This window comes from Peromyscus leucopus, chromosome 1 (assembly GCF_004664715.2).
Source record: "Peromyscus leucopus breed LL Stock chromosome 1, UCI_PerLeu_2.1, whole genome shotgun sequence".
In the NCBI taxonomy this organism is placed as follows: domain Eukaryota; kingdom Metazoa; phylum Chordata; class Mammalia; order Rodentia; family Cricetidae; genus Peromyscus; species Peromyscus leucopus.
Window position 1 is genome coordinate 153,037,816 of NC_051063.1, and position 20,998 is coordinate 153,058,813.

Here is a 20,998-nt window from a genome sequence, read left to right on the forward strand (position 1 = left end):
GGCGCAAAGCTACACAGAGAAACCCTGTCTCGAAAAACCCAAAAAAAAAAAAAAAAAAAAGTTGCTATTGAGCTGAAAACGGTGGTGCACGCCTCTATTGATTGGAAGGTAAAGGCAGGCAAATCTGAGTTGGAGGCCAGCCTGGTCTTCATAAAGACCCTGCCTCAAAAAAAAAAAAAAAAAAAAGTGTTTTTTTGTACCATAAATTTTGGGATACAACAGTGTGAACAGTTGGGCTAAAATTGTACTACTGAACTTAATTACATAGAAGCCAATAACTATCAAAATCATGGTAAAAATGTTGGGAAGTTGATAGCAGCTTTGGAGGAAAGAAAATAAAGCAGAAAGAAATAGACAAGGTCATAGTTTTCTACCAGATAGTAAGTGGAGAAGTGCTATTTGAGCAGAAACCTGACAGTAAAAGAAAATGAGCTTTGGAGCAATCTGGGGTGAGAACATTCTAGGAAGAAGGAAAAACAAGTGCAGAGACTTGAAGCAGAAGTCTGTATCAGTAATATGGGAGATCTGGAGAAACTTGCAGGCTAGTGTAAGGACTTCAGCATTTGATTGGATTATGATAGGAAACAATTGAAGGTTTTTTTTTTTTTAAATTATGTATATGGAGCCAGATATAGTGGCCCACGCCTTAAGTAGCAGGTCTCTGTGAGTTTAGGCCAGACAGACAAAGCTACACGGTGAAACACTTGTCATCCCCCCCCCCAAAAAAAGCATATGTTTGTGTATGTGCACATGAATACAGGTGCACACAGAGGCCAAAGGTATTGGATCCCTCTGGAGCTAGAGTTACAGGTATTTGTGAACCCCCTAAGCACGAGTACTGGAAACTGAACTCTGGTCCTCTTCAAGGTGCCTTTAACCACTAAGCCATGTCTCTAGCTCTAGCAGAGATCCACTTGCCTCTGCCACTGAGACTAAAGGCATGAGCTACATCACCCAGCCCAGTTGATGTAAATTATAACGGGACTGCTTGGGTGCTCTATTGAGATTATAGAGTGGAAGTGAGACAATGCCTGCTGTTGCTGCTGCTGCTGCTTAGAGCATGGATATAACTATGAAGGTTGAAGTCAGATTCTGGAGGTAGAAGTATATATACATTTGTTAAAGGATTTATTTTTAAGTATACATCTGTTTGTATGTATGTGTATGTACATGTGGTGTCCATGTGGGTGCCCACAGAAGCCAGAAGAGGGTGTTGGATCCACTGGAGCTGGAGTTATAGGCAGTTCTGAGTCTCCCAGTGTGAGTCTTGGGAACTGAACTTGGTTCTTTTGCAAAAGGAGCAAGTGCGTTTAGCCACTAAGCCATCTCTTTAGCCCAAGATTATGGATACATTTGAAGGTATTGCTGAGGGGGATTTGCTGTGGATTGAGAGAGATACTCAAGGATAACTTCCAAGGTTTGGTACAGCTGCAAGAGTTAGGATGTGAGAAGAATAAAATTGGGAGGATGATAAGGAGTTTTGTTCCTGATCAATTTAACATTCATTAGATACGCAGCTGTCAAAATGGTAACTGGATATACACAGTACTCCCTCTTCCTCTACCCACAGGCGATACATTCCAAGACAAAGCAGATAAAATGAACCTGTATATGTTGTGCTCTTCCCTATGCATGCATCCCTATGAGAAAATTTAACTTACAAGTTAATTACAGTAAGAGGTTAATAATAATAAATGTAATAAGGTAGACCAGTTATACAATATATTCTAATAAAATGTCTGATGTTACCACTCTTGAACTTCAGGCCCGTTGAGTAAAATAGTTCTTTGAACATAAGCACTGGGACAGTTGACCTTAGGCCTGTCAGTCACTAACAGGTGGGGTAGCCTATAATATAGTGTGGATATGCTGGATAAAGAGATGACTCACTTCCTGGTAGGACAGTGGGATTGGAGATTTCATCGAGATGCCATGCTACTTAGAAATGCAATTTAGCTAGGTGGTGGTGGTGCATGCCTTTGATTCCAGCATTTGGAAGCAGAGGCAGGTGGATCTCTGTGAGTTCAAGGCCAGCCTGGTCTACAGATCGAGTTTCAGGATAGCCAGGGGTATACAGAGAAACCCTATCTTAAGAAGAAAAAGAGAGAAAGAAAGAATGCAGTTTAACTTATATGAATTATTTAATTCTAGAATTTTCTGTTAAATATCTGGGGATTGAGTTTGACCATGGATCACTGAAGAAAGGGCTCTCACATGTGTCTGATGTTTATGGAAAAGGTTCGGAATGAAAGCTTTTTTTTTTTTTTTTTTTTTTTTTTTTTTTAAAAGATGTGCATCTGTGTATTGGTGCACATAAACGCCAAGGCAAGCATTTGAAGGTCAGAAGACAAGCCACTGAAGTCAGTATTCTCCTTTCATGGATTCTAGGAATCAAACATGGGTGGTAAGCTTGGCCAGTAAGCTCCTTTACTTACTGAGCCATCTTGCCAGCCATATGTGTGTGTGTGTGTGTGTGTGTGTGTAAGTAATGTGGCGGTTTTGACATATTTGAAAACCCAAGAGGTAAAGGAGTGAGTCCTGTGGCTCAATAATAATTGACTAGAAGGAGAGAAACAACAGAGAGGATGAGAAAGAAACCAAGCTTTGATACTTTAAAAACTAAATGAAGATCGTAGGTTTTGGTTTTTTTTTACTTTTTCATTATGTGTGTGTGTGCGCGCGCGCTTACACATGCAGCAGTGAGCATATGGACATGAGAGTATAACTTGCAGGAGTCCGTTCCTTCTTTCTACCCTGTGGGTCTGGGGGATTGGATTCAGATTTTCAGGCCTTTACCTGCTAAGCCGTCTTACCAACCAATGAACACATTTTAAGAGGAAGAAATCAGCTTGGTCAGATACCACTTATAAATAAAATGAAGACAGAATTGGGCATGGCACACCATATAACAGGCATTGGTGACTTTCATAAGCAATCTTGATGAAGGCTGATGTTGCTGAGGCAAAAATCATAGAAGCTCCTTTGAGACCACTTTTCACATCACAAAAAATCTACAAGCTTTGCCTTCAAACATATCCATATGTTTGGATATCTGATCACATCTTACTATCTCCATGGTGGAATGTCCAAAACTGTAGTAGGTTTAAAGAGAATCATTCTAAACATTAAACAGTGGTTGCTGACACCACAGGAATACCCAGACACGTTTCTTCCCAGTGAAGAAGCATGACCAACCATCTCTGCAATGGACTTGCTAAAGAGAAGAGATAAAGAACATGAAAATCTTGACTATCACAAGTTTTAGATCCAAAAACTAACTCAAAGGATCATGTATGTTAAAATATACCAAGAGAATGAAGTGAGAAGCCAGTTACAAATAATGGGGCCTTTGATAGGTCAGATGGACAGGTTTGCAACAAAGAAGTTCTATGAGTTAAAATAGAGATGAGGCTGTCATTATCAGCTGCATACTAGGTTAAATGTGGGCTCTCCATATGATTAATATAATTTAGCAATAAAGAACCATGCCATACTGATGCTCTGCTCTCTGCTTGGTATTAGAGTCTCTGTTGGAATAGCTGATTGCTTTTTATTTATGTTTTTTCCCCTGTACTGAGAGAACTGAACCCAGGACCATAGGCATGCTGGGTGAGCTCTCTACCTCTGAGTCACATTCTCAGCAGCTAACTGCTTTTCTGCTTTTTAAGAAAAGGCAATTAGGAGCTTTGCATGGATAGAGCTTGTCAACCTGTGTGTGTCAGTGTATTATGATCAGTTAGCTTCTGCCATATGTGCCTAAACTAGTGTGCTCATTCTATAGTAGAGGAGAGACCAGTAGGGTGAGAAACAATACAGTGAGTGATTTGTTGCAACATAGTGGATATTGACAGTGAATGCTACAGTTTTGAGAATGAGTGAAGTGTGGGAAAAAATTCGTTAAAAGAGAGAAAAATGCAGCATAGTCTTTGAGTAGTCTAATTCCCCAGCTTCTCAGGACTTGAGACAGATCATTATTTTGAAGCCAGATTGGGCAACAAAAGGAAACCCCATTAAAAAAAAATTCTTTTGATGGGAACATTTTTTTTTTAAATGCCTGCATTTATGTCCATGCACCTTGTCCATGCCTGGTAGTTACAGAAGCCAGAAGAGGGCATTGACTCCCTTGGGACTGAATTACAATGTTGTGAACTGCAATGTGGATGCTGGGAATCCATCCTGGGTTCTCTGGAAGAATAACCAGTGCTCTTAACTACTGAGCCCTTTTGATGGGGTCTTTTAACTTCAATAAAAGTGCTAAAATAGTAGTGAGCAGCTCTAGTAAGAGTAAAGAAATGAGAGCCTGCGGTTGATGTTAATGAGGAGTGGAAGATTCAAGAAGACTAACAAAGAAAGTAACATTTTAAGAAAATCCAGCCTGGTGGTGGCTGTGCAGGCTTTAATCTCAGAACTTGGGAGGCAGAAGCAGGTGGGTCTCTGTGAGTACCAGGCAGCCAGAGCTACATAGAGCCCTGTTTCAAAAAACAAAAAACAAAAAAAAAAAAGAAAGAAAGAAAGAAAATCAAACAGTAAAGTGATGCACATTGGTTTTAAGTAAACTTTGTAATTTTTTTTCAGTACAAATACAGAGATCTAACTGTCCGTCAAACTGTCAATGTCATCGCCATGTACAAAGATCTCAAACCTGTATTGGATTCGTATGGTAAGTTTATGCGCCAAGAACATCCATCACTGTGTTTGAGTTTGTTTCTTGTGTTTATAGCTACAATTTTCTTGTTTTCCTTTTCAGTTTGTTGGGTATTTAATTGAAGGGTTGAACTTACACCTAACAAAAGTGTCAGGAAACAGGAGAATATAAGTCTGAAAAAAAAAGGGTCTGTTGAGTGCTTCTAAGTCTTAAAAAGCATTACTTTGAAGCTGGGAGGTGATGGCGCATGCCTTTAATCCCAGCACTCGGGAGGCAGAGCCAGGTGGATCTCTGTGAGTTCGAGGCCAGCCTGGTCTACAGAGTGAGATCCAGGACGCACCAAAACTACACAGAGAAACCCTGTCTCAAACAACTGGGGTTGGGAGGGATTACTTTGATACAATACTATACAAGTTTAGGCTTGGGGGATATTTATTTTTCTGTACAAACCCAGAACCCTGTATGAGCATGTATACCTCCAGCCCATAGGAGGGAATTGTAAAGATAATTTAGTTTATTTTCCAGAGGGTTTTTTTTTTCTTTTCCAAAATAGAGAATTTTTTGTTAATGGTCTTTAGTTTAGGTGCCAGTTTGTATTTATACTGAGACAAAATAAATTTGTACCTTAAAAAGTAACATCTAGAGTTTTGTCTTTTGTCTTTTCAAGGCAGGGTTTCTCTGTGTAGCTTTGCGCCTTTCCTGGAACTCACTCTGTAGTCCAGGCTGGCCTCAAACTCACAGAGATCTGCCTGCCTCTGCCTCCCCAGTGCTGGGATTAAAGGTGTGTGTCACCACTGCCCAGCTTATTTTTTACATATTTAAATACAGTAAAACTTTGGGAAAAAGTTTCTTCATGATAACTATCATGACAAAGCTTAAGGAATGACTACATCTAAACTCCCTTGCAAAGTACTTGTCTTTTGCAGAGCTCCTATGACCTCTTCCACAGAAAAGAATGGGTTCTGTTGACTGAGAAACAATGCTCAGGACAAGGGCCTATGGAGGAAGGAGTTGTAATAAGCATAATAAGAAACTATTTTGTAAAGTGTATGGGACCTCTTTCATGAGGTTGAGTTCTAGTGACTGAGAAACTGCTCAGAATTCTAGGTGACTTGGGTGAGAACTGGCTCCACAGACTAACGAGATCACCAGGTCATCAAACAGTATCTATTGCAGTCTTCCATGTAAACAAGTGCTACTTTCTTCTGTTAAAGAAAAAAGCCTGCATGTTTAACAACATGGACCTTGTACCCTTCTACAAATCCACATCATAGCCTTTGCCCTGTATAATACTGTTCTTTCCAGTTGTTAGAAATAAAGCATTTAACACAAATTATGCAAAAGATAGAAAAGGCTCCTAGGTTCATTTCCATTCCTGGCATCCACACAGCAGCTTAAAACTGTCTGTGACTCCAGTTCCGAGTAATCTGCCACCTTTTTCTGGCCTTCATGGACATGTAGCACAGACACGTGTAGGCAAAACACCCATACACATAAAATAAAGATTCATTTTTTCTCTTTTTCTTCCTTCCTTCCTTCCTTCCTTCCTTCCTTTCTTCCTTCCTTCCTTCCTTCCTTCCTTTTTTCTTACTTACTTTCTTACTTACTTTTTTTTTAAAAGAGAAAAAAGAGCTGGGTGGTGTCGGACCATGCCTTTAGTCCCAGCACTAGGGAAGCAGGCAGATCTCTGTGAATTCGAGGCCAGCCTCATCTACACAGTGAGTTCCAGGTCAGCCAGGGCTACACAGTAAAACCCTGTCACAAAAAAAAAAAAAAAAAAAAAGAAAAGAAAAAAGAAAAAGACAAAAAAAGGAAAATGTGATACGTTGGAGAGATGGCCCAGCCGTTAGGAGCGCATACTGCTCTTCCAGAGGACTCATGTCTAATCCCTAGCATTTGCATGGCAGTTCACAACAGCCTGTAACTCTAGTTCCAGGGGATCCAATGCTCTTTTCTGTCCTCTATGAGACGTACATACATGGTCCACTTAAATACATGCATGCAAAACACACATAAAATAGAAATACATGTTGAAAGAACATGTCTGTATTTAACTGTAGAGGTACCTCTATTTTCAGTACTGTGTTTTGATTCCACCTTGAGATTTGAGAATGACAGGATTTCTGTGTAAATGAGGATGGTCTTGAACTTCTGATTCTCATGTCTTGACCTTCCAAGCACTAGGATTATAGGCGTGTGCCACCATGCCCAATTTATGCAGTGCTGGTGATGGAACCCAAGGCTTCAAGCATCTAGGCAAGCACTCCACCAACTTGGCCACATCCCCAGCCACAGTGAATGGGGGTTTCTAAAAGGAAGTGATGGGAGGTTAGCTTTTAGTATGGCATCATTTGGTAGTGACTTCTTCCTTTTTAGTGGCACTACAAATGCTCCATTGAATTATACTCAGCCTTGATGGTGACTTTTACTATTTACTGATATATTTATTCTTGAGATTCTTAAAAACAACTTTATTGGCAATATGATTTTGGCATAATCAGTGGCATCCATCTCAGGCCTACAGCTCAGAAACTTCAGAATATTGTGGGTTTTGTGTTTGTTTTTGTTTTTTTCAAGACAGGGTTTCTCTGTGCAGCCCTTATTGTTATGGAACTCACTCTGTAGACGAGGCTGGCCTCCAACTCAGATCCACCTGCCTCTTCCTCCCAAGTGCTGGGATTAAAAGGCATGCATCACCACTGCCTGGTTCTTTGGAGTGATTTTTAAATGGGCTTAGAATCATGTTAGCTGGAGACCAAAAGCTCATATTTGGGAATGCAGCACTCAGATCCAGTTTCACAAGTAACCCAACGCTTTTTACATAAGTGAGTCAGCAAAGGAGTTTTATTATTGAACACTGACAAGTTAACCTCATTTCACAGTTAACTGGTATTTCTGAAAGAGTAACTACAAAAATGCTCATGATTACATTTTGTTTTTTCCTTTCAGTTTTTAATGATGGCAGTTCCAGGGAGCTGGTGAACCTCACTGGAACAATTCCTGTGCGTTACAGAGGTAAAGAACATATTTATGTTTTCATGATCGATGTATCTGCTGACAAGAACATGCTGCCAAGGAGTTAAAAGTACATTGAATTTACTTTCTAATGGCCTTCTTGACAAAACAGAGGTTTTTAACTTCAGTTCTAATTCAACTTTATTTAGCAACACTACCTCACAGTTTTGTTTTGTTTTGTTTTAACTTCTATGTCAAGATATAACAACAAACAAGTGCCCCACAATACAGATGGAACTTGATGTTTCATGGAATCATAGCGCTGTAGAGGGATCTTAGGTGTCTGCTAGTTCAGCCCTTCTCACCATTCACATCTTTCTGACCATGAGAAGCTGTACTGTGTAGCGGTAAGGTGGTGCTTTAAAGTTAGGACAGAACTAGATTTGACTTCCTGCTATGCAATCTGAATTTTGTGACCATGGACATCCACAGCATTTGGGAAATGGAATAATAGTACCTAGCTCAAGTACTGACAGTTCATGGAAGTGATACATGTAAGGCTTGTCATGCAGCCTGAATGTACTAAGCAAACAATAAAAGGCACCTGTTTTTTATGGTTATACTATTGGTAATGATGCATTTGGATGACTAGTCTCTGTTAATCGGTCAACTCTCTGCTAAGTACTAAATGATGAGCAAGCATTCAGTTTCTTAAGAGCCTATTCTGCTTTGGGACAGTTGTGCTTGTTTATTTCTTGTGGCTAGCTAGGACATATATGTCCCCAGAGAGAGGGGCTGGGGCCAGAGGCCAGTACAGCCTTCAGAGGCCCTCCCCTAATGACCTAGTTCTGTGACCTAGGCCCCAGAATATTGCCATCATCTGGGAAACGAGAGTTTAGAACATGATCCTGTGGGGGACACTACACAGCAGTTCTGTGACTGCTGTGCTGTGAGATTAAATAGGAGAAGGGCATATAGGAATATCACAGGGATAGTGACACTTGTCAGTCATTTGTGGCTGACATGGTCCTAGGGGAAAAACAGTTAACTGAGAGCATCTTGTGATGAACATAAGCTTAATTACTAACTTCACCATTGCACTGGGGAATGAGATCTGGTGAGGAATGCAGGTTGTGGAAGTATGTATGAATATTGATTTTATCTCAAGTAAGCCTGCTTTTTTTTCCTCAACCATTCTTCATGGGTCATAGCATACTGGTCCAAGTTACTGTAGGGATTTTTTTTTTTTTTTTCCAAAAAGCAGGGAATTCTGGATGTTGGTAATAAACCTAAGGCTTTATGTGTTAGACTTACACATTGTGGGTGTGTCTGAGGGCTGAGAAAAAAATCAGAAGCTCCACTAGCATCGAATTTCTTTAGGTGAAACATGCTTACATATTTCTGTGTGCTGAAACTTTGTAAAGGTGAAGCACATGCAAGTTCCTTCAGTGTTGAAATGGTTGCTTAGAACATTTGAGCTCACTAAAGACTGGTCTATGTTTAATGTGGTAACCATGGCATCTTTTGAGATCCTCCATTTGACTACAAGTTGTCAAATTTCTCTGCTGGGATTCTATTTCATAACCAAGAGGAGAGGGTAACAACACTGATTCTGAGTAATTACCACTGAAACTGCCCTAAACATGGGTCTGGTAGAAAACACATCAAGGCATCTGCTGACTGTTGGAGGATAGAGACTGGCTTCCTTCTCCTTCCAGCAAGGTTTTTTAGCGGAATGACAAGAGTCAAGCAGCAGAAGTTGAGTCAAAAGAACCTTGTCCAGCAATAAGCAGTCAGCACTTTTACCTTTTAGGTGTGGCTTGCAAACCAAAGAAAGCTCTAAGAAGCATCTTAAATTTAAAAGATAAATAATGCTGTTGGTGATAGTAGTAATGGTGTTTGTTGCTCTCAACCTCATATATTATACTCCTGCAAAATGATAAAAGAGTAATTGAGGTTTCTTCTTCTCTCTCAGGTAATACATATAATATTCCAATATGCCTGTGGCTGCTGGACACATACCCATATAATCCCCCTATCTGTTTTGTTAAGCCTACTAGTTCAATGACTATTAAAACAGGAAAGCATGTGGATGCAAATGGGAAAATCTACCTACCTTACCTACATGACTGGAAACATGTAAGTATTATGTGGTTCTTGTTCTTTTTTTTGGGAGGGGGGACGGGGGTTTTCGAGACAGGGTTTCTCTGTGTAGTTTTGGTGCCTGTCCTGGATCTGCTTTGTAGACCAGGCTGGCCTTGAACTCACAGAGATCGCCTGGCTCTGCCTTCTGAGTGCTGGGACTAAAGGTGTGCGCCACCACCTCCTGGCTATTATGTGGTTCTTGGAAGTGATTGCATGTATGTTCTGCTCACTAGCGTCTGTCTTCAGTTTACACTCAGAAGATTCCAAGGACAGTAGGTAATTTTAGACAGTGAGTGGACTAGTCAGTGAACTGAGGCATTTAGAAAAGGCTCTTGTTTATTCCTTTGTTTTGTTTTTGTTGGTGGTTGGGTGTTGTTTGTTTGTTTGTTTGTTTGAGACAAGGTTTTTCTGTGTAGTTTTGGTGCCTGTCCTGGATCTCTCTTTGTAGACCAGGCTGGCCTTGAACTCACAGAGATCTGCCTAGCTCTGCCTCCCGAGTACTGGGATTAAAAGCATGCGCCACCACCTGGCCTGGTAGTTGTTTTTTGTTTTGTTTTGTTTGTTTGTAATCCAGGCTGGCCTCAAACTTGTAGAGATTCATTCTGCCTCACTTTAAGTCCTAAGATGACAGACATGAGCTGTAATACTAACCAGCTAAAAAGGTTCTGTAACAGAATCTAACAGACAAAGTTCAGAAGTAGAATATCATTTTTAAAAATAGGTACACTGCTGGGTGATGGTGGCACACGCCTTTTAATCCCAGCACTCAGGAGGCAGAGGCAGGAAGATCTCTGTGAGTTCAAGACCAGCCTGGTCTACAGAGTGAGTTCCAGGACAGAGTCCAAAACTACACAGAGAAACCCTGTCTTGAAAAGAAAAAAAAAAAAAAGGTGCACTTATTCTTCAAAGAATTGCTGTCAAGGATAATAGCTTGTGTTTCTGCCGCTGATAGTGTAACTGACAGAGCGGCATTTGTACCACAAATAACCCAGAAGCCTGTATTGTGTTGATGTTCTCTAGAGGAATGGAACCAATACAACGAGTATCTTACAAAAGAAGGGTTTTTTTAAGATTTATTTTTATTTTTTGTATATAAATATTTTGACAGGGTGTATATATACCACATGTGTGCCTGGTCCCTGTGGAAGCCAGAAGAGGGCCCAAGAAACTGGTGTTGCGGTCAGTTGTGAGCCACCATGTAGGTGCTGGGAACTGAACCCAGGTTCTCTGCGAGAGTAACGGGTGCTCTTAACTGCTGAGCCACCTCTCCAGCCCCACAAAGGAGACTTAGGAGATTGGTTTGTGTGGTGGTGTTGGGTAAACCAACAGTGACGATCTGTCCACTAGCTAGGCTGAGAGCCCAGGAGCTCCTCAGTCGGTGAGGATGGATACTTCAGCAGTCAGTCCCAGTCTGTGGAGATCCAGTAGTTGTCAGTATGCATTAGGAAGCCGAGGAAGCGGGGTTCCAGTGTCAGGAGGGAGCAGCAGCGGTGGTGGCAGTGGGCAGGATACATAGGTGACTCACGAGCAAGAAGTGGAAGATGGGCGGGGAAAAAGCAATGCTGCTTTACTCTCTGACCTTTTTGTAGCTGGGCTGACATGAGAAGGCTCTGCCTGTTTGGGAGGGTCTTCTCTGTTATTTGATGCCAGATCCAGTCAAGTTGACAACCAAAATTAACCATCACATTTATCTTGAGAGGGAGAACTCGGAGATAGAATGAGCTTGTGAGAGCCTGGCCTTGAGCTGGCCCAGTCCATTTACTGAGGTGATCCTCACTAGTTGCTGTTTCTGGAAGGCTTATGCCTGCTCTATACTTTTTCACAAGTGATCACAACACCAAAAAGAAAGATACAAACTTGTTTCTGTGCTCTCATGTAACCTGTTGTCTGATGTGAACATTGGTGTGGTCAGGAAAATTTCTGGGGCCAGCCACACAAGCCTGGTGACATGAGTTTGATCCCTAAACTCAGTTAAGATGGAAGCAGAGAACTGAGTGCAGAGTTGTCGTCTGAGCTCCGCACACACTGGTGCATGTGCTTGTGCACACATGTCGAGTAATAAAAAGCCAAAAGAATCAAGAGTGTCTGACTGAGTTAAAACTAACAACAGCAACAACTACAGAAAAAAAAATGCCAAACTCTTCTATTTGTTGGAGAAATAATTATAGCTTGGGGTCACCCCCTCCCCCCTTTTTTTTTTAGCCACGGTCAGAGTTGCTGGAGCTTATTCAGATCATGATTGTGATATTTGGAGAGGAGCCTCCAGTGTTCTCCCGTCCCACTGTTTCTGCATCCTACCCACCATACACAGCAACAGGGCCACCAAATAGTAAGTACAACTAAGAGCTCATTTTAAAATTTGCAGAAACAAAATGAAGCCTTGTAAAACTCTTAAAATATCTTACTTTGCTTTTTAGCTTGTCATGTTAGTGGAGTTTTGGGAGATATCCTGAGGCCCCATGTCCGCATATACAGGTTCCTACCAAAGACTGGCATTTGGGCTTCTATCTGTGGGTAGAAATCAAAGTGTGGATGTTCTGGATTCCAGAGTGGAAGAGAAGATGCCAAATAGAGCTAGAAGTTTTAAATTATGCATGCCATGGAAAAGCCTTATTTGACTACCTAGAAAGCAGATGTAATTTGAAAGGTAGCCTGAGGTATCTCTATGACTCCAGGATCAGTGTTGTAGAGAATTAATTGCAGTGAACTGGCTCATTTCCTTGAGCTATTTTGGTTATACACAATTGGACATCTAGCTCTGCGGTGCTTCTCTACAGTACAGCCAATTTGTGACTACCTTGTTGGAAGGATGAGGGCATGGGGACAGTACTTGTCCGTCCCTGGGACAGCTCTGTCCCTGTTCTGTTTATGTAAATGATTCTTGCTGCTACTTCAGAATCATCCTGGGTAATTGGGAGTTGGTTGTACTTACTTGTTTGGACATTTTTATTTTGTACTGTTTTTATGGCATTTTAAGCTGTGATTCTGACAAACTTCTCTTTGAAGACTGAGCTTTATCTCCATTACCTAAAGTCATTCATTCTCTTGTCTTTAATCTGTTTTTCCTGAAGAGTGTCTTGATCCATGGGCAGAATGGGAATGGAAAAGAAGTGACTCCTTTCCTCTCCTTCCTGTCCCTCCCAGAGTAAGCTTGCCTTTAGGACAGTGCTTCCTCTGTTAAGGATGTTAGTGATTGTTTCTGTCTTAGTAAGTCCTATTGACAGAGTGTTTTAAGTTTAAAGTGCCAAATATTTTCTAGTCTGATCCCCTCATTTATTTGTTCAGATTTAGTTACCACTTAAGACAGAGGGAACGTTTCTGTATTTCTTTCAGTTTCACATTGGTTTTGGAAGTACAGTATTCCAGAAAGAAACCACACTAGTCAGTGTTGCAGTCAAGTTTTCGCACTCACTGTCTCATCAAGCACTGAAGAGCTAGTTTAAGTAAATCACTAAGAGACCACTGTACTGTCCATCTAGTCCAATTTTAATAACATTTTAGACATTAACATTATCATCAAGTATGTCTATAAACAAAGGTCTGGATTGTGCCCATACACATCCTAAGTAATAGCCAAGAGGCTTTGATACATATTTGAATAAATATTTAATGGCTGAGAAATCATTACTTAGAACATTTTTTATCTCTTTCAGGGTAATTTTTGAATAATGAGTCATGTCACGAGACATTGTTAAAAAAAAAACAAGTAAATAACCAGGCTGCTGTGGCGCACACCTTTAATCCCAGCACTTGGGAGGCAGAGCCAGGTGGATCTCTGTGAGTTCAAGGCCAACCTGGTCTACAGAACAAGATCCAGGACAGGCACCAAAGCTCCAAAGCTACACAGAAAAACCTGTCTCGAAAAACAAAACAAAGAAACCAATAATGTGTGCCTGTAGTTCCAAAGACTTTGGAGGTTTAGCCAAGAGAATTGTGTGAGCCTAGGAGTTCAGTACCTGTCTGGGCACCATAGAGACACTGAGTCTTTAAACAGTCAGCATTATGGGACCAGAGAGACAGCCCAGCACTTACGAATACTGTTGCTCTTGCAGAGGACCCACATGGAAGTTTACAAGTATCTATAATTCTACTTCTGGGAGATCCAATGCCTTCTTCTGACCCCGCAGGCACCAGGCGTGCATATGGAACACATAAGTAATTCCAAGCAAGACACTCAGACACTTAAAATTAAAGCCAGCATTATATCCAAACTTTATTTTTAAAAAGATTTATTTTAATTTTCTGTTCGTGTGTTTATGTGGGTATTTGTGCATGAGTGCAGGTGCCTAAGAAGGCCAGAGGTATCAGATCCCCTGTAACTGGAGTTGCGGTCACTTGTGAGCTGTCCAGTGTGGGTACTAAGAGTAGGACTCGGGTTCTCTATAAGAGCAGTACTTGCTTTTAACCACTGAGCCATTTTTCTAGCCCCTCAAACTCTGTGTGTGTGTGTGTGTGTGTGTGTGTGTGTGTGTGTGTGTGTGTGTGTGTTGTGCAAGCACACACATGGAGCCATCTCTCCAGGCCCTGAAGTAACCAATTTTTAAGACAAAGGAAAATTGCTTATAGTTATGAAGAAGTTACTACTCTGAGATATTGGTGTGTACATTGGAAAAACTAGTATGGAAGTGAGTGATATTGACCTTGTGTGTTGCTAATACTTAACAGTGGAATCGCCTTTTCTAAGAGATACTCATAAATGTCAACTGTGCTTCCTGCTTGGAAAGCATCTATGTGTGGAATGGAATTGTGACATTTTGGGAGCTTTGGGAGGGGATTGTTTTTGTTTTTTAATTAAATACTGAATTTCATCCTTTATTATACTTAGGGAAAGTATTCATTCCAGCATCTACTGATACATCCTAACAAGAAGGCATGAACTCTGATGTTGGGCTGGTAAAGGCTTCCAAGCCTGTTGTTGATAGCAGCCCAGTGTACTTCTCCCACTTGCTTATATTCTGTCCTCTAGGTCATTCTTTGAAGGCTCCATGTCTCTTTTTCTTGAGCGTCATCTGCCATTCCTCTACTAGATCACTTCTGTTTACTCTACCTCTTAGATTTAGATTAGCTCCTTTCCTGGATAATCCCGTAGATAGCACTCTGCTTTCCCTGTCGGCACAATTAATAGAACATAGCTACTTGTGACTCTTTATGGTCCCAACTAGATTCCAGCAATATGTGGCCAAGGTTCCTTCTCGTCTAGTGCCTTCCCTTCTTATCATCCTCTTCTCTTCTCTTCTTTCTTTTTCCCTTTCTCCATCTCCCCTCCATCAAGTCCCTGTTTCTGCCACATAGAAGGCAATAAAACATTTGTTTGTTGGCTTAAGTACTGATTCACCATTGTATCTAATAAGGAAAGTTGGAGTAAAATTGACTCTGAGGGCAAGTCCTTTTCCATCGAAGCCAAAGTTAGCCTTTGGCACCACTGACCTTATGTGGGTTTGAATAAATGAAGATTTCTTAAAGGCTAATGGCTTTTACCTTTTCCCCCTAGCATTTCCAAGCTTTTTTTAACCGGTCTAGATGAGTGTGGATGTAAGTTTTTTATAGGATTTCTTACAGTGATTTGGAGTGTCAGGTTCTCAAACAAGCCAACAAAACCAACAGTGCAAATCTTTAGTCAACATAGTCTTCAATGTCCCAAAATTTTGTAGATGCAGGGGCAGATTACCTCCTAAGTAGCAGGTCTTAGAGCAAATTGGGGCCAGCATTACTTTCTAAATTACAGATGAATATGAGGCTATAGAGCTGACCAGATTGACCTGTCTGCCAGTCATTTCTTGTTGGGATTTGCATGAGTGTTGTCACTCATGTTTAATGATTTGGGAATTAAATGACTTCAAAATATTTATTCCTTAAAGAACTGTTAGTTCGTTAAAGAAATGCTGATGTTGGTTTTGTTTTGAGCTGAGATTGGATTCTTGGTGTGGAATTTTGCTGTGGTTTGACAGTGATGCATATTACTCTACAGCCTTTATATTTAGGACTGTGTGTATGACTTTCAAATGTTAAAAATTATTTTTAGCCTCCTACATGCCAGGCATGCCGAGTGGAATCTCCGCATATCCATCTGGATACCCTCCCAATCCCAGGTAATGAAAATTCTATTATGTTTGGAATCAAAATAATGATAACTGGGGAATTAAATAAAGTTAGTGGAAATTCAGTTAAAGGTTGGTTTATTGGTGTTCTTTGAGGTAGGTCTGGCTCTGTAGATTCATAATCCTAGTTCGGCCTTGAATTATAGGCCTAGGCTGCCATTTGTGGCTTATTGGTGGCATTTTGTGGTAGATGGTATGCATACAATTCCAAAATAGTTTTAGGTTGTCTAGAGAAATGCAGATTTGTTTTATTTACCAGAGAGAGAGAGAGTTGATGGGGTTGGGGTTGGTAATGACAGTGATCTTGATTGGTTTGGGGCCTTGAAATACTTGCTTTTTCCTTTTTGAGAAGTTTATAGGAGTTAGAGAAATAGCTCATTGGTTACACGCACTTTCTGCTTTTCCCGAGGGACCTGAGTTTGGTTTCCAGCACACAAACTGGGAACTCCAGCTGCAAGGGGTCCAGCATTCCCTTTTACCTCCACTGGCACCCACACATGTACACACATAAAGTAAAAATAGCTGGGTGTCAGCACTCCAGAGGCAGAGGCAAGTGGATCTTTATGAATTCCAGGCTAGCCAAGGATACATAGTAAGACCCTGTCTCATTAAGTAAGATAAATACAAATAAATCTTTACAAAGAAACTTTGGATTTTCCAGAACCCAAATTTAAGACTATTTTTTAGAATACACAAATGACACAAACTACCCATAAACAAGTTTTTTAAATTTTGTAAAGGTTTGCTTTCAGATTAAATGTTTGAAAGTTTTGAAGGTTACCAATAAGCACCAGACAAAATTTAAATACTGTCAGTCTCTAATAGACTAGAAATCAGAATAGAAAATTTTACTCTTCTGTTACTATTGGGGTCTTGTCCTTAGGAATATTGTAGTAGTTTCTGCCTCTGTGAAGGTAACCGTATATAATCAGAGCCAAGCAAGAACATTTGACCATTTACTATTTTGGGGGCGTGGGGGGGTGGTTATTTGATATAAGAGCTCACATTTTTTTTAAGGTGTGTTTATTTTATATGTATGAGTGTTTTTCTCATGTGTATGTCTGTGCATCACTTGCATTCCTGGTGCTCAGAGGTCAGAAGAGTGTTTTGGATCCCCTGAAACGGGAGTTACAGACAGTTTCGAGCCACTTTGTGGGTGCTGGAAATTGAACCTGGGTCTTCTACAAGAACAACTGAACCATTTCTCCAGCTGGTCTGGAACTCACCACAGCCTCCCAAATGTTGAGATTATAGGTGTGAGCTACATTGTCAGGCTGTTTTGGAGGTTGACTTCTTTGTTTTTCGTTTTCTGAGATAGAGTCTCACTATGTAGCCCAAACTAGCCTCATCTCTTTGTTTTTGAGACAGTCCTGGCTGTTCTGGAGTTCTCTATGTAGAACAGGTTGGCCTCAAACTCAGAGATTCATCTTCCTCTGCCTCCCAAGTGCTGGGATTAAAGGCATGCACCACCACCACCACACCTGATTTTTTTTTTCTTTAAATGTGTATGAGTGATTTGTTTGCATGAGTCTCTGTGCACCATATGAATGTCTGGTACCCACAAAGATCAGAAGAGGGTGTTGAATCCCCTGGAGCTAGAGTTACTGGTGGCTGTGAGGCAACATGTGAGTGCTGGGAACTGAACCTGGGTCCTCTGCAAGAACAGTAAGCACTCTTAACCATTGAGCTCACTCTTCAGCCCCTGACTCATACTCAAAGCACCCCCTTGCTTCAGCCTCCTTCATAGATTGTCAGCACACACTGCCATGCTTGGCCCTACAGTTTACTGTAAACCCAGTGTCATTAGTGTAATTTGCATATACTGTTCCTTGAATAAACACCTTCATCTCTAAAACTGTAAGTTCATGAATTGGGAATATAATATGTCAAGCTTAACTTCCTCAGTGGGGTTCTCATAGTACTGCAGTGTTGGGTCATCTTCATATTTGATATTCTTTCCTGTAGTGCTTATCCTGGCTGTCCTTACCCACCTGCTGGCCCATACCCTGCCACAACAAGCTCCCAGTACCCTTCCCAGCCTCCTGTGACCACTGTTGGTAAGTAGTATGAGCATTTGTATTGTTCTACATAAGTCAAAGTCTCCTGTGAAAAGTGTGTTTCCTTTTTACATGTAAAATTTGATGTGGTTTAACATCCTATAAATGAGCCTTTTGACATTTAGAAGTCTAAATATGTAACTGATAGCTCACTAACACTTTCCTGATTGCTACATTTTACTGGTGAATCTCACATATGTTGAGTCAAGGGTCTGAGGGTCACCTTCACAGAAGCAGGTAACAGGCTGGAAGAGTTCTAAAGAAAAAGCCCCTAAAGTAAGGTTGGGTACTGCTAGCAGATGGTAGGCTTTGTGGTCTGGCTGTGTGGAAACAGGGAAGAGCACCTGTAACACAAAGCACTCTGAGTTCTGCATGAAAGGGTCAGTAAGATGGTGTTGCACACCAGTGCTATTGGCTTTGTAGAGCTGTCTGAACCAAGAGTGCTTCTGCAGCCTGTCCTGCTCGGTGTGCCTCCCTGTTGTCACTGCATTTGCCTCCTACTTCTCAACTACCTCTGCTTGGCCTAAAGAGTTTCTCCACTGGAGCGTACAGCTTCTAACTTACACTGGCTTATCGTCTCAGCCATTTCCTTTCTTACCTACTGGACTGCTGCCGTGGCACATAAAAGCATACCCTAAAACAGCCTTTAAAAGCTTCAACTGCACTTCCCTATTTGCACCACCCCATTTCCTCCTGCAGCAAACTTCCTTGAGACTACAGTCTGTCCTTGTTATCTTCAGCCCTTCTTGCCTTCCCTCTACCATTCTTTGAAAACTGCTTCTGTCAGCATCATAGTGACCTTTCTGGGTTTAAATCCAATAGCTGGTGGCTGCTGTCTCTTCCTTGTTCTGGCTTCGACATCTGACACAGTGGGCTGCTGCCAGCTTGATGCTCTTTCCAGGGAACCACACTTTGATCTTTTCCTCCTATTTCCTAGGTACTTGTGTTCAGTCTCTGCAGGTTCCTCCTCTTAATATTGGAATCCCTGATTAGTTCTTGGCACTTTGATTCCTCACTCTGGTGGTAGAGCTTTAAATGTCCTGTCTGTACCTCTCTCCTGACTTCTGCAGTCTTATATCCAGCTGCCTTTTTGCTGTCTTCACTGGATGTTTAACAGACATCTTAAACTCAACATGACTCAAGTTGAACTCAAGTCTTTCTATACCTGTTCTATAGTCATCCTTGATTCCTCTAGAATCATCTTATCTTCAAAGTATCTGGAATCTAACCATACCCACTGCCAATACAAGTCACCATTATCTCTTCTAAATTACTGTCTGAGAACCATCAGCCCCTGCATTTGTTATTAACATAAGCAGCCTGAAGGATCTTACTCAAACATGAGTCAGTGATGTCACTCCTCTGCTGAAATCCTCGTTTCACTGAGTTCAGTATAAAGGTTTTAGGTTTAGAAGGCTCTGTGGGATCCTGCCCCTCAGTCTATTACTTTATTTCCTGCTATTCTTATGTCATAGAATTTGTTCATTGCTTATTTCCTTTGTGTTATCGTCACACTGACTCTTACCAATTCGTGCTACCACCTCTCCTCCACAGCCGAACGTATTTTGCTAAGTGTTTGAATGAATACAGGTTGATGCAAGGCTGGTGTTATGTTTTCTGATGTCCTGAGATCTGGTACCGGGATCTCATGTCTATGCCTTTGCTACCCAGACAGCGTTTGCTTCTGTTATCATTATCTAATGACATGGCTTTGATATATTAAAATATGCTTGTCTTTTCTGTAATGTACTTTCCTTTATACAATAAACTTTTTGTTAATTTTGAGACAGGGTCTCACTGGCCTGGAACTCAGTTTGTAGACCGGGCTAGACTTGAATTCATGGAGATCTGCATTTCTCTGCTTCCCAAGTGCCGAGATTAAAGGCATGTGTCCACACACCTGGCCCTAAACAATATAACTTTCAAAAGAAAGAAAGATGGATGAATGGATGGATGGATGCTGGGAGATCTTTAATTCAGTCTGTATGTTTAAAAAAAAAAAAAAACTACTAAATTTGGGACTGAAGAGATGGTTCAGTGGTTAAGAATACTGACTGCTTTTCCAGAGGACCCGTGTTTGATTCTCAGCCCTTGATTCTCAGCCCCCACATGGTGGTTTACATCTGTTTGTAACTTCAGTTGCAGGGGATCCAATGCCCTGGCCTCCTCAAGTACCAGCCACACAAGAAGTGCACAGAAATGCATGCAGGCAAACAAACACTCATACACTTAAAATAACATTTTGTTAAAAAAAAAAATCTACTGTTTGGATTCAAGCAGCAGCAGAGAAATGGGAATAGAACCGTTGCCTTATTTCTTAGATAATATAATCACTTTGATCTCAGTTATAAATGTTTTTTGTCAGTGTATGTATATTCTCAGCATAGGTTTGGTGGTCAGAGGATGGCGTTGGGGAATCTGTTCTCCCTCCAGCAATGGGTTGAGGGGTTGAACTCAGCTTGTTGGGTCTTAGTAGTTTATCTTTTGCCCATAAAAGGCTTCTGCAGTTGATTCATTTCAGAACATTAGACTTGAAGAATTTTATAGCTTAGAAATTTCCATTTATCCTTAAAATGGGCTTTTATGGAAAATGATACATTTAAAGTTAGATTTGACTTGAGATTTGAAATACCATGTTTTTTAGAAAAGTACCACCCACGTCACAGCCATTTCAGTCATGAACTCACAGCAGCTTCACTGTGGTCACCTGTACAAGACTAGTACAATCTGACCATAGCACGTTGGTTGGTGGGTGGTGGGCTGTTACGGCCTTAGCCTCCTGTTGCTTACACAAAGCTTAGCACAGTATTGAAGCTGTGTCCGTCCAAATGAAAACTGTCATAAGCACTATGCCGAGTTCCAGGTTGGCACTCAATACTATAAATGAAAATTCTGTGCATGTGGTTGTTTAAAGGTTTTCTCCTACTTCAGAAAGTAACTTTTTGCATTGTTAATATAAGAAGAAATAATCCTCATGGTTTGAGGATTATCATAGATCCACTTTCTGAGTAGATAGTTTGTGATAACTCAGGCTCCATAGTTACTGTACAGTAAGTAGTATTCTGTATCTTTGGTTTTGTTTCCAGCAGTTTCTACCC

The 20,998-nt window shown here is 41.0% G+C and overlaps 1 protein-coding gene across 2 annotated transcripts in view; it reads left to right on the forward strand.

Moving 5' to 3' along the window:
• Nucleotides 1-20,998, forward strand: part of Tsg101 (tumor susceptibility 101) — a 30,741-nt gene that overhangs the window by 1,843 nt on the left and 7,900 nt on the right. Inside the window, exons 2-7 of one of the 2 annotated variants that reach the window (XM_028860268.2) lie at nucleotides 4,576-4,660; nucleotides 7,595-7,660; nucleotides 9,576-9,739; nucleotides 11,948-12,074; nucleotides 15,768-15,834; nucleotides 17,809-17,900. In XM_028860268.2, the coding sequence (XP_028716101.1) occupies nucleotides 4,576-4,660; nucleotides 7,595-7,660; nucleotides 9,576-9,739; nucleotides 11,948-12,074; nucleotides 15,768-15,834; nucleotides 17,809-17,900 (601 nt within the window). The remainder of the gene's footprint in view (nucleotides 1-4,575; nucleotides 4,661-7,594; nucleotides 7,661-9,575; nucleotides 9,740-11,947; nucleotides 12,075-15,767; nucleotides 15,835-17,808; nucleotides 17,901-20,998) is intronic. The other variant, XM_028860269.2, reaches the window with a different exon arrangement.